The sequence below is a fragment of the Gracilinanus agilis genome, chromosome 1 (assembly GCF_016433145.1).
Source record: "Gracilinanus agilis isolate LMUSP501 chromosome 1, AgileGrace, whole genome shotgun sequence".
NCBI classification, from domain to species: domain Eukaryota; kingdom Metazoa; phylum Chordata; class Mammalia; order Didelphimorphia; family Didelphidae; genus Gracilinanus; species Gracilinanus agilis.
The window spans coordinates 173,385,656-173,399,075 of record NC_058130.1 but is presented as its reverse complement, the minus strand read 5'-3'; the positions used below and the strand labels follow the sequence as shown (position 1 = coordinate 173,399,075).

At 35.3% G+C, this 13,420-nt stretch overlaps 1 protein-coding gene across 3 annotated transcripts in view; it reads right to left on the bottom strand.

The window, feature by feature from the left end:
• Positions 1-13,420, bottom strand: part of RBFOX1 (RNA binding fox-1 homolog 1) — a 379,335-nt gene that overhangs the window by 87,075 nt on the left and 278,840 nt on the right. For all 3 annotated transcript variants that reach the window (XM_044659029.1, XM_044659028.1, XM_044659027.1), the window contains exon 8: positions 2,062-2,142. In XM_044659029.1, coding sequence (XP_044514964.1) covers positions 2,062-2,142 — 81 coding nt within the window. The remainder of the gene's footprint in view (positions 1-2,061; positions 2,143-13,420) is intronic.

Here is a 13,420-nt window from a genome sequence, read left to right as displayed (position 1 = left end):
GCTGCTATTTAGGCTATACAAAGAATTTCCACCTCCCTCTTCTCTCCTGCACCACCCCCATACTTTCAATAAAACAAGTTCTTAGATTAGAAGACATTTTTAAATGACTGCCTTCTGTTTTCAACTTTCTCAGAAACTGAAGTAAGTATTGCTTTGGATAAGACTTATAGTTTAGTTGTATGTCCTGGAAGATAAAGGAAAGACATTGGAGAGAAAACTGATTGTACCACTTTTTCCTAGAAATGTTTGTCACGTCTAGAAGAATGGCTTGAGTTTATATAGGGAATACTGGATTCTGCTTGAGGGGTACATCTTGACTGAGCCTGTGCAAGGATGGGAGACTTGCCCCCAACTCATCCACAGCTGAGAAGTGAGTTTTCCTCAAGTGGTTGCAGAATGGGCATGCTATCCTGATTCATGTCATCACTGGCTTTTTCCTGTCAAGGCAACTCAAGAGAATTAAAAGGGGAAAGAAAACAGAAAATATGCTCTTAAATCTGTCCCCCTAGTAAGCTCTACCTCTTTCCAAAGAAAATAATCACTAATGACTTGATACAGACTATACCGTTTTGGCTAGTTTGGAAAGTGTCACTCTTTGTCTCTGTGGCAAGAACTTTATTGATTGGCAGTCACAAACAGTGAAGAGCATCCTGCTCTTACTTTATATATACAGCTAACACTGAAATAAATTGCTTTTTTACGTTCTCTCCTGATGTTAGAAATTCTCCATTGTCTTCAAATGACTTCAGTTGCTTCTGGGTTTTTAACAATCTCAACTGAAGATGTTTTTATCTTTTGATTGCTTACAACTTCCTGGCCCATCAGGGAAGTCTCCATTGAGTTCTTCGGGCTGGACAATTCAATGATGATCTCAAACTGGAGTAGTATAAATTGGCAATTCTGGCCCCAACCCTTTACCAGTGCAAGTTTCAGGCTGCTGCCCCACTCAGGAATTGGTGAAGAAATCTTCGAAGAGGAAAAATCCATCTAGAGTCTGTTTTGAGCAAAGTCACCGTAGAAGTCCTCTCCTTATGATTACATCTTCCTCTCCACTCTTCTGGTGAGTATTTTGCAGTGAATATACACATTGTATGAAATGGATGATAAGGTCTTAGACTAAAGGAAATCCAGACAGCTAAGGATGAGAGTCTCCTTGAGGACGGACTTAATTATGAAGAATAAGGATAAGGTGAGAGGACCCCACGGCCCAAATAAGCAAAGATAGCTTTTTGCTTCAGCCTGCTTTAAGAATTCTAGGGCCATTTTCACTTTGGAGTCATGGAGCTAGTTTGGGGACCTGCTTCCATATAACCGCTCTTCCCCCTCCCCACCCAAATAGCCCCCCACCCAGGCAGTGTTAAGGGGGGGCTTTTACATTACTCTTAAGATTTAATGACCCTACTTATTCAGACCCACCCTTACCCAGACTCCTTCCATGCTGAGGAGCCATGAATATAAGGAGCCATCTCTAAAGACTAGCTGAAGACCTGAATCTTAAAAGTTTGGGTCTATTATTCTTTCCCCCCCCCCCAGATTGAATGGAGGCTGAAGCAATTCCCCTTTCCTTCAGTAGTCACTTAGAACATTAGATGAAACAGCCTTGCAAATGTTCTACTTGCCAAAGATAAACAATATTTTTACAAATGACAAATAGGTTACTAATTTTGTATATACTTCACTGCCTTACTACCTCCCGAAAGGAGGAGAGTTTAGCATGTTATATTTATGGATTGGCAATTTCATTTTATTTTGCATTTTATTTGTAAGGCTGTGGTAGAAGGTAGGCAAAGGGCTGTGGTTCCTCCACCATTGAGACTTATCTGCAGATAACAGAATGAAATTGATGTCTAGACTATGAGGAATCAGACGGGGATGATAATGAGGAAAGTGAATAAGATGCTACAGAAACAGAAAAAAGCATGCTAATGATTATCACCTTACCCTCAAGGAGAGCTATAGTGGGGGAGGGAAGGAAGGGGAGGGGAAACTTACATGGCAGGGAAGGTGATTTGACTCATATTTATGTCACAAAACAAAAATAGAGCCGCAACACTGGCTTACTTGTGGAAGTGTATACTAGTGAACTGGGGGCACTGTACACAGAAGATCCCTCCTGGTTTGCCTGGCACAACAGCACCGTGCCTACAAGAGAGAGAGAGAGATGGTATCTGGTTTTGGAACACGCACACTAAACCTGAGGCATTATGTCAAATTAAAAAAAAAAAATACAGCCATATACCAGAGTTCATGGGACAGTGAGGACCAATGAGATTGTCTGCCCATATGCTTTATATATTCCAGAGAACTCAATGAGTAATTCTCACCAAAAAAAAAAAAAAAAAGAAAGAAAAAAGAAAAGGAGAGTATTTCTGCCCAACCCAGCCCATCAAAAAGGAATCACCATTTTTCAAAATTTGGAGACTTGCTTTCCAGCAACCCTGTTAGACTAGCCTTTCAAATAAATACAAAGGGAATTTTTTTCAGCTGGCAGAGCTCTAGTGGACTTAGCCTACTTTTTTTTCTCCCTGGAGGTTCAGAGGTAAGAAGAAGAACCAATTTGACATTTATCACTTTTACTTGCCCAATATAAACAGCTTAATCACACTGGGCAAGTAGTTCTCTACAAGACTTTTGCTATTATCATTTCCCTTCCTCAATAACCCTAGATCCTCTCTCTCTCTCTGAATCTCTGGTTTCAGCTAAAGAGCCTGCTCAACTAATTTTTGTAGATAAAGGGGTCAAGTCAGCATTCTTCCTCTCCATTCATATGGCTATTTTCCTTGCTCTAATTGAAAAGATAGCAGAGAGCAGTCATATTACTGCCAAAAAAAAAAAAAAAGACTGACATCTTAGACCTTCCTGTTATTATAACACATTTGAAATAGCTCGATCAAATACTGATCAGTTTGGGAATTCTTCAGGAATTATTTTACCTCCTTTCTATTACTACATACGGAAAGTAGAGATATTCAGAAGATTTTTAAAAATATTTTATGTATTTTAATCTATTATGGACAGTGAAGAAGTAAGCCTGAAGTTCATATATTATCTTCCATGAGTAGATACTGTCAACACTTTCAGTTTATTCTCCCTTCATCACCAAGAGAGAAAGGAAAAGTTAACTCTACCTCAGAAGTCCACATATTACAAATATTCAACTGTAATAATAAGTTCTTCTGTTCCTTAGAGCCTCTCCTAAGACTGAAATCTAGCACGACAAAATAACCACAGAACAGAGTTTAATTCAATTCTTCCCCTTGCCACTATTTTTTAAAATTCAGCATTTGGTAAATTTGGGTATGAAGAAAGGTTGTCTGAAGGTTATCAAGAGGAGGAAATAAAAAGACTTGGGGGTACATGAAAGCCCAATTACACCTGTTAATATTTTGTTCTTAAAGGTTAACAGAGGAAATGAAAAGCAAATACTGAGGAGCAGGGAGAGGTAAACGGTGTAATATAATTTTGGATTGCAGATATTAAATTACTAAGATAATTGGGTAATAAGAATTATTCTCATGTGTTGTGGTCCAAACTTTCTTAATTTCACAATTTCTCAACTTTTACTCTTTATGGACCCATTTCCTAAAAAAAAAAAAAAAGCCTTAAATTCTCAACCCACAGATCAATTCCACTAAGAATCAAATACAGACATTTCACATCCAAACTTGTTAATAATGAGAAAAAGGGATCAATTTGAAGAATGCTGGCCTACCAATCAAACACCTTCCATTCCATTTCCTAATTCCTTAAGAGTATCAGACCTTGACAACTGAGGAAGCCGTGTTCTTGAAGTAGAATAACTTCATTTTCTTCATTTTTTTTGCAAGTAAACTGTTTTGAAGTCCTGGATAGGACTTGTCCTTAGGTTGTCCCAATCCTGATCTCAATTCATTAAAGTTAAAATCTTTCCATATCATAAGGCATAACTATAAAACTGAATTTTCAAAAGGTCTAATTTTTCCTCATCTGACATTTTGATGCTATTCTGCATGATCATAAAAGATGCTGATTTCAAATCAAACAGAAGGAACCCATTTTTTTGGAAAGGTTATCTACTTTGTTTCAGATGTACTCCTTCCACCAAGCAAAACCAGGTTGTCTTACATATGATCCAATCTACTTTAAATATTACCATCAATACTTATGGACTAGAATTTTTCAGAAGACAGTAGGATTCAGTTTAATGAGAGGTAAGGTTTCTTGGGGTATCTATGTTTCAAATTTAAAATAATCTATTTCTAGTGAAAATTTCTAGGAGATTTAATTATTCCACAATAAGGCCCTGAGGGGACATGCCAATATCCTGGACACAATTTACAAAATCCCAATAGATTGAAATATAGGATTTCTGTTAGAATACTATAATCCTGGCAGAACATAATGAAATCTTGCTCATTTTCTTCTGTTGTGTTTTATAAGAAACTATATTTGAATAAAGTTCTTCGGATACCTTCTTATCACACACACACACACACACACACACACACACACACACACACACACCAGATACACGCATGCACACAAAATGGCCTTATGCCATAAGGCTGACCTTTGTAAAATAAAAATCAACATCTGCCACAGGGCTCAGTTTTTAGATTACCTAAATATGTTCTCCTATCCAATTTATAATGTACTTATGTATTCAGTTAGGACCTCTATGACCTTTTATTACAAGAAACCTTGAAACTCAACAAAACCAAACAGCAAAAATATTATTTAATATTCATGTAATTTGGAGTGTTTATTTTTAAAAGGAAGTCAATTGAACAAATATGTAATATATTTATGAGATTTCTGGTTAGCTCTTCTTTTACACTTTAATAAATACAAAGAGAGGTTTTTGAGAAATTTCATGAACACACTCCATTCTTTTCTGAGCTGATTTTTGCAGATTAGAACTGAAATACCAAAATGAGGGTTGTAGATATAGAAGTTAAGTCCTCTAGGTTAGATTTTTTAAAAATCTACTTTAATCTTTTTACAGTTATATTTTCTGATTTCAAATGAGAACCTAAATTATTAATACCTAAAAATGGCATCAAGTAAATGTAGCAATTCAAAACTGGGGTGAATTGGAGATTTTCCCCAAAAATCATGCTCAATAAATTATGATGTAATAAACATTTTATCAACATTCTAAATATCTATATTTTGAGATATCCACCAACATTCTAAATAATGGAAAAATACACAAAGGAGGTAGAATATGAGAATATTTGGGTTGGCAGAAGGGTAGCTATGATTATCTTAAATTACACAATGAGGGAAGAGAAAGGGAAAGACTTGGATGCTAAATCAAAAGGGATATTGTAATCACCAGGCAAGAGTTACAAAAGAATGAAAAGTGAGCCTTGACACCCTATTGGGAGAGAGAACCAAGAAATCCTAACCCTAGAGTGTTTACTCTCAGGATTATATACTTAATGGGCTCAGCTGGAAGGGCTCAATTGGAAGCTTGCCATTGATCCATACTAGTCATATTTACTTAATAAGAATTTGAGCCTAATGGTTAGTGACTTCTTAGCTCTGATGGAAGGTTGTTCTCTGAATTTGGTGAGTGAAGACTGAGTTAACCCAAGTAAACTCGTTAGGGTCAAGGTGAAAAGAGTTCAGCCTTGCAAGCAAAATTCTGATTTACCTGATCATTTAGAAAGAGAAGCACTAGTACAATCCCATGACCATTATCGATGCCTGGGTACTCATACTCCAGAACATCAAGCTGCTACATGTGGCTAACAGTAGATGTATTACATTCCCAGCTTTTCTTTAAAATAATACTCAATATGAAAATATCGAGATCACAATAGATTATACTAGAAATAATTACTATAGTATAGAGTAGTGGAAAGACACTGAATTTGGAGGTCTGAATAACCTGGCTTGAATTCCATTTCTTTTGCTTCATGTGGTACAATGAATAGAGTGCCAGACTTAGAGACAGAAAGACTCCTCTTCCTGAGTTCAAGTCTGACCTCAGACACTTGTCAGCTGTGTGACCATAACCCTGATTGCCTCAGTTTCCACATTTGTAAAATGAGTTGGAGAAAAAATTGACAAACCACTCCAGTATCTTTGCAAAGAAAACCCCAAATGGGGTCACTGAGAGTCTGAACCTGAAACATATCTTCTACTTACTGCCTATGTAACCTTGGGCAATTTTTCAAGTACTCAGCTTCCTCATCTCGTAACATGAGAGTGTTGGACTAAATGATTTCTGAAGTCACTTCTATTTCTAGTTCCCATGATAAAAAGACGTGGAGCTATGAGTATATAATATTGCAAACCCAAGCAGACAGAGTTTTGTTTATGCAATGAAGTTTTAGTTAGCTGGGTTTTTTTTGTTATTAAAAAAGAGTTTTATGGTGTTCACACATAAGCACGTATAAATGGGAGAGATTATACTGGGAAATAACTGATGTAAAAAACTACAAGCCAAAGGCATCAATAAATTTTTTTTCTTTTTACTCCCTATGAGAAAAAAAAAAGAATGTTACCTATGCGAGAAAAAGAATATTTCCAGTAAAGAAGTTATTTTTGTGGTTAAAGATTTTCTTTGATTATAATGATAATAACATAACTAGTGTTTCAAAAATGTAACTAAGCTATTCATCTTGAAGGTATCTCCATGAGGTATATGAAGTACTAAGATGTCACTAATGAACAGAGGCAAAATGATATTTCTAAAGGATAAAACAAGTTAGGACATAGTATATATATTATATGTATATATGTATATATAATTGTGAAATCTCTTCAGTTGGGCTTGGTGAAGCTGGATTCCTGAATGGGTTGCTTGAAATATATTACATATAGACTGCATATAAAATGACCTTCTCCAAGAAAAAGATAAAATATGGATCAAAATATTCTTCAGGAAAGGATCCCTACGAATAAATGTTTCATATCTCTGTCTTGATGAATGTTGGCTCTGGTTTTATCAGCTCTCCGGTGGTGAAAGTTGATTCTCTTTTTGGCCATCTCTCAGAATCTAAGTTGGTACTAAAGATCTCGGTACTTTCTGATGTTGCTACTCAGTATGGTGATGTGATTATCTATTTCTGGTGAATGACAAGAACCACCCAGAATGGGGTGAAGGGGGTCTCTCTTTGGAGACTGCATTTAGGTGACTTAAACTGGAGAGGTCTTGACTCTTCAGACTTGGCTGTCCAAGCTAGGGAAGCCTGATTTGGCAAGGACCATAAAAGTCTCAGTTTATACAATGATGTGTAATGGTGACCCTGATATCTTTTAGTCTTTTTTGAAATTTTGAACTTTCTTGCCTAGATAAAACTCAGACACTTGTTGGTATTTATCTTAAAGACTTTGGATCTTCCTGATCCTGGGTGCTGGCTGTCTTTATATCACGGCTGAAGGCAGTTGTGGCTGCTTGCCATTTCTACCAGCCCTTTCTGGTTCTCTTTGACAGCTGTGGCTGCCTGTCTTCTCTAGTCTTGGATTGTGTCACATGAATATGTGATAAACATGGGAGAAGGGAGATCTAAGCTCCCCCTCCCTTTCCCAAAGAAATATTGGCGTATTGTTCATATACCCAATATAATGCCAAGATATGGCAGTTTTGAAAAGTGGAATTTTTATACTTGGTATGACTCTAGGGAAGATCCTTTGATCATACTTTAAAAGAAAAAATATCAAGACAAGAAATAAGAAGCCTGTAAAAATTCACTGCCAAATCATTTCTCCAACAGTCTTGATTTTAAAAAGCAGTATCAATAATATCAATATCAATAATATTTTCCCTTCTAACAACAATGCTTTGAGTTTAGATATCACTTACCTTCCAAATTTCACATCTATTGCCTCAGTTGAGTTTTGTCTCATATCTATCCATGTTAGGAAGGATCAAGGGTTACTGGTTCAATTTTACAGAGTCTAAGATTGAGGTACACAGAAATTTAGCAGCCTACTATATAGGTCTTATTCAACTGAAGGCAAGGCATACTTTGGAAGTAGGTTTTCCTGACTATCAGACCAAGGTTCTAGTGTAGTGTTGACTATCTCCTTCAATTTGAAATATTTTTTTGCCCCAGAGGAGCTTGCATAGTTGTAGAAAAAAGTGCCCAATTACAAAAAAAAATCTGGAAACAATTTTTCTCCATCTCACAAAGGGAATTGAAATAGTGGAACCAGCTATTAAGAATTAATTTTTAACTTCTCCTTCCAGAGTATAAGAATGAGAGATCTCTGACTTAACTTTCTCAAGTTTTATTTTTTATTTGAAAATTTTTATTTAATTTAGAATATTTTTCCATGATTACAATTCATGTTCTTTCTCTCCCCTCCTCCCTCCCCCTTCCCATAGCCAACAAGCAACATGTCATTGATCATATCTCAAGTTTTATTAAAATTATAAAGTAAAACACTTTGAGTCAGTTATGTGGTTCATTGGCTAGAGTGCTGGACCTAGAGGCAAGAAGACCCAAGTTTCAAGTCACTTTTCTGACACTTACTAGCTTTATGAACTTTACCTAATGCCTGGCTCAGTTTCTTCATCTATAAAATTGGGATAATAACACACACTTGTCAGGAGCTGGGTGAAGATGAAGTAAAATACTTAGAAAGTGCTTTGTAACTACTGAATCTCTATATGAATGCTAGTGATATTATTATTCACTTAAATGGTTTAGTTAAAATCATTATGGTTAAATTTGGTACTCTGGACCTTTACATTGGCAGCAGATGAATAAATAGATCAAACACTAGCTATTCCATCAAATTATTTTTGAATGGCTGAGGATTTTTGGTAGCAAAAGTATAGCAAAAAAAATTACTGACATATATGTGCAACAGAGTCAGGAATCTGGATTAGATGTAAGGAAAACAATGACTAAGTTTACCTCCATCTAATCCAGATTCCTGTCTCTGTATGCTAAATTCTGGAAGAGTCTGAGCATATTTAAGAGACTCTTGGCTTAAATTACATAGTAATCGGGGGCAGCTGGGTAGCTTAGTGGATTGAGAGCCAGGCCTGGAGACAGGAGGTCCTAGGTTCAAATCTGACCTCAGACAGTTCCCAGCTGAGTGACCCTGGGCAAGTCACTTGACCCCCATTGCCCACCCTTACCATTCTTCTGCCTTGGAGCCAATACACAGTAAGGGTTTACAAAAAAATTACATAGTAATCTACAAAAGAAGGCTTTGCTATTCACTCAGACATTGGGGTTAAAAAAAAATCTAAACTCACCCTGGAGGTCACTTTGCTTGAGTTTTTTAGCTGGGCTTGTTGCCTATGACTAAAGATCTGTGAGCTTGCCCTCAGAAAAAATTCCATCTTTTATACTCTAGCAGAATAAAACTGAGATGAAACTGAAGAAATGAGTCCAGAAGACAGTACCAGGTAGCATCTCAAAATAGTCTACAGATTTAATCTCTCTGAGAGCAATGCTTAGCTGAGACTAAAGTCAAGACCCATTTGAGCCACATGTTCAACAGAGATATCACAAGATCTGGGCAACATGACCAGAAAGCAACAATTTAGTAGAGATTCCATATACATAATCAGTCATCACCATGACCCAAATAGAAGATGGAAGGGAAAATAAATAAATAAATAATAATAATAACAGGCATTTATATAGCACTTTTAAGGTTAGCAAAAGCCTTTACAAATGTCATCTCATTTATCCTTACCAAGGGAAGGATGTGCTATTATTAAGCAGGTACTATTGTTATTAAGTAGAGTATAGCCACACACCACAGAAGGGAAAGCAGGATGATGTCCTCACTGGAAGAAATCTGTGGTCCTGCAGACACATAAGCTGCCTCATCCCATAGATTCATCACCTGTGCTCTTTATGTGTGATTTTTTATGTGTTCTCACTCTCCCTATTAACAAACAGTGTATATATTTGTGAAAGAATGTCTTACATTTATGGGGAGATTATTTTGTTGTTTCTTTTCTTTAATCTTTTGTTTTATTTACATTTAATTTTATTTTTTTCTCAATTACATGAAAACTAAAAATGTTAACGTTCATGGTACTTCCTATCTGTGTGATCTTTGGTAAATCATTTAACTCCAAATGCCTAACCCTTTATTGCTCTTCTGTCTTAGAATCCATACTTTATTTTAATTTTTTTTTAGCTCAACTCTCTCACCCATTTATTTATTTATTTGTTTGTTTGTTTGTCTTCTGTTTATTTTTTTGTTGGCTTTACATATTTTCTTTTTTTTTTTTATTGGTTAAGAAAATTTTTCCATGGTCACATGTAGAATTCATACTTTAGTATGGAAAGACAGAAGGTAGGGGTTTAGGGGAAGAAATGGTGTTAACTTTCTTACTATATTATTTAGTTAACCATCTTCATGTTGAATTAATTGGGTCCTCTGGCTGACTAAAGAAAAAAAAAACAGTTGACTGGTGGGGTTTTAGGGATCTCTCTGGTTTTGGATGGATATAGAATCCTTTGAAATTGAAGGAGTTCCTGTGGTGAAGGTTCATGTGGGAGAGTGGGTCAGTGGATCGCAAGTTTGACATCCTCTGGAGCCTTCCCATTTTCCACAAGGAGGTAACCCTTGGTCTTTTCTATGATGTCCTTATCAGTGTTGGTTTCTATTCTGCTAAACAAATGTATTTGATAGTCTTAGTGTGTCAGCTTTTATAATTAAACATTGTCTAAAAGCCACCCAAATTACAAAGATCCAATCGAGCAATATGTTCATAGTGAATACCTTGCTACTGTCTCATCTATATGACCTCAGTCATTTTATTTGACTTCTCTGGGCTTTAGTTCCTTTATCTGAAAAAATGAGGGTTTTTTCCTAACATTAACATTAACATCCTTTGATTTGATAGAAAATGAGCTTTGAGGAATGATACTAGATTGATAAATACTTCCATTTATTTCAGTGAGTTCTGGGTAAATGAAATTTTTTTTTATCAATCATCCTTTTGAAATGTGAGAAGGTAGAGGCTCTTTGTATTTAAATGATTCATTAAAATGATTAGTTTTTTTTATCATGTGTATAATTTTTTCTTCCAATTTATTTTGTAAGGGTAGATAAGGGACATCTATTACCTCATGAGCAAAAATTAAGCTCGGAGAATCTAGAAAAGCAGCCTAAAATATGGCTATCTATAAATTCTGATGTTTTCATAACTATATTTAATAAGCTCTTCAACCTATGAATGATAATTAGAAGCCTCTCTCAATGTAGCTATGCACACTTTAATAATTCTCAGGAGGCTGAATGTTTATACTAATTCACAATGTTGATGAGATTATACAGGCAAATTCCTAGTGAATCACACCTATATCTTTAAGAGCTCCTTAAGGGATCTCTAAGGTCTTGCAAAGACACACTGGGCTAATTTTTATCTATTCTCAAAAAAAAAAAAAAGAAGAAGAAGAAGTAGAGGCCACTGGCAACAATTAGGATACAACATTTTGGTTGACTTAGGTGAGGAAGTTAAAGACAAAAATGGCAATTATGAATTACTTGACTGACATATCCAGGCCAAATATCCTCCATCATGAACACTAATGCTTTTCAAAAATTTTATCTCATTGTTTCTTCAAGGAAAAAAAATTTATAAAAGAAAAACACTGAAGTGGATTTTTTAGTATCTTCCACCAAAATAGAATGGGCCTTTACATCAGTGGTACCAATTATGACTAAAAGAAAAGACTTGAGAACCTGGATATCTAAGTATGATCAATAACCTCCCCCAAAGTACTTTTCCCTGTCTACCATTTCTCATCACTGGGCATCAATTTGGGTTTGGATATGTATGAGGGATTGGCAGGATTTCTATTCTGAGTGAAATTTCTATTTAAAATTTTTCTATTTTCTAAGTTGAAATCCTATATTCCCTGTCTTGTGGATTCAATTTTTTAACTCAGTAGTCAGAGATTCAGAGTTGAAAGGAAACTTAGTGGCTATATGATATAGTTCAACACATAACAGCACAAGAATTCCCCTAACAAACAACTTCTGAAGAAGTCATCTAGCTTTGACTTGAAAATTTCATTTTCTAATCAAAGTGGATAATATGTTTATGTACATTTCTTTTAAAAATGTTTGATTTGTTGTTTTTTTAATCTCCTCCCAACATGAATTCACACACCCCTACCCCGGGAGTTAAAAATAAGTACTTAATTTTTCAGACAATGAAAATAATTTTTAGGAAATGATGAAGTGTTTGAAAGCAATGATTTTTAACAGGAAATACATTTAACCTGCATTGTACTATATATCCTTCTATATCACAAAAACACACAAACCAATGCACACATGTCCCAGGCTAAATATTTGTGATACTGGGATATACATTTCTTTTAAATTACACCAAGTTTAACACAATGATAAATGCATGTCAATTAACCTTGTACCAGATTTAAATGTATAACCCATTAACTAATTTAATCTCTCAAAAAATAACAGCCTTTGGCATTATTCTTTGAATAATCCTTGTTTAGTTTCCATAATGGTATACATTTTAATGAAAAACTCATTATAATGTAGCATAAGGCATAATTAATTCTGGATGATTCTTTTGGTGTAAATCGCTAGTACAGATGCTGAATTCCATTTTCTACTGACTTTATTAATTTTTCATAAACCAATATTTCGACTGTAATGGGTTGTAACAGTTCCATAGAAGTTTTAGAAATGCATTAACTGTCATCAATGCTGTTAATCTAAGTAGGGTTTTGCCATTTGTATGTTAGTACTTTAGCACTACATTTTTTTAAACCCTGTTACAGTTTTTTCCCCTATTCTGTGAATATGAGTATCTCTGTATAATTAACATAAAGGATATTACACAATATTTGGCTAATTTGTCTATATTTACATAATGACTTAATCGCTTGAGCTAATAATGGTGTACTATAAATTTACAAGGACCAATACTCTAATTGGTAAAAGGAAAAAAATCTTCAAAAGCAAAATGACATTCAATTGAATTGCAAAGCAAATAAAAACAGCAAAACAAAATCTCCTCTACGCTTTGCTCTCAGATACGGTCACTCACTCCAGTACTCAGATTTCATAACAGTCCTAGAGTTAAATATAAAACTTCATTTAAATTACATTAAACTCGACCATACACTGTGGACAAATAAGAGATACAACCTGACCTGTCTTTATTGGTGGCTAATCAGTCAGTGTTTTTTATAGTAAGAAAACTATTCATTTAACCTTTATTAAGTATTATTATGGTCATTAATTTGAGCTTTGTACACAATGAACCCCAGGATATTGGATGCCTACCAATGCCTACCAACAATAAGACATAACCTCCGACTGTCTTCCTTTGTGGAGGTAATAGATATATACTAATGACTTTGCATTCTTCTGATCCCCACCCTGAACCAATAGTATACACACTGAAGGGATGGGAGACCAGGTTAAGGTTATAATCCACAGCCATGAAGTAGAGCAAAGCTACAGAGGGATT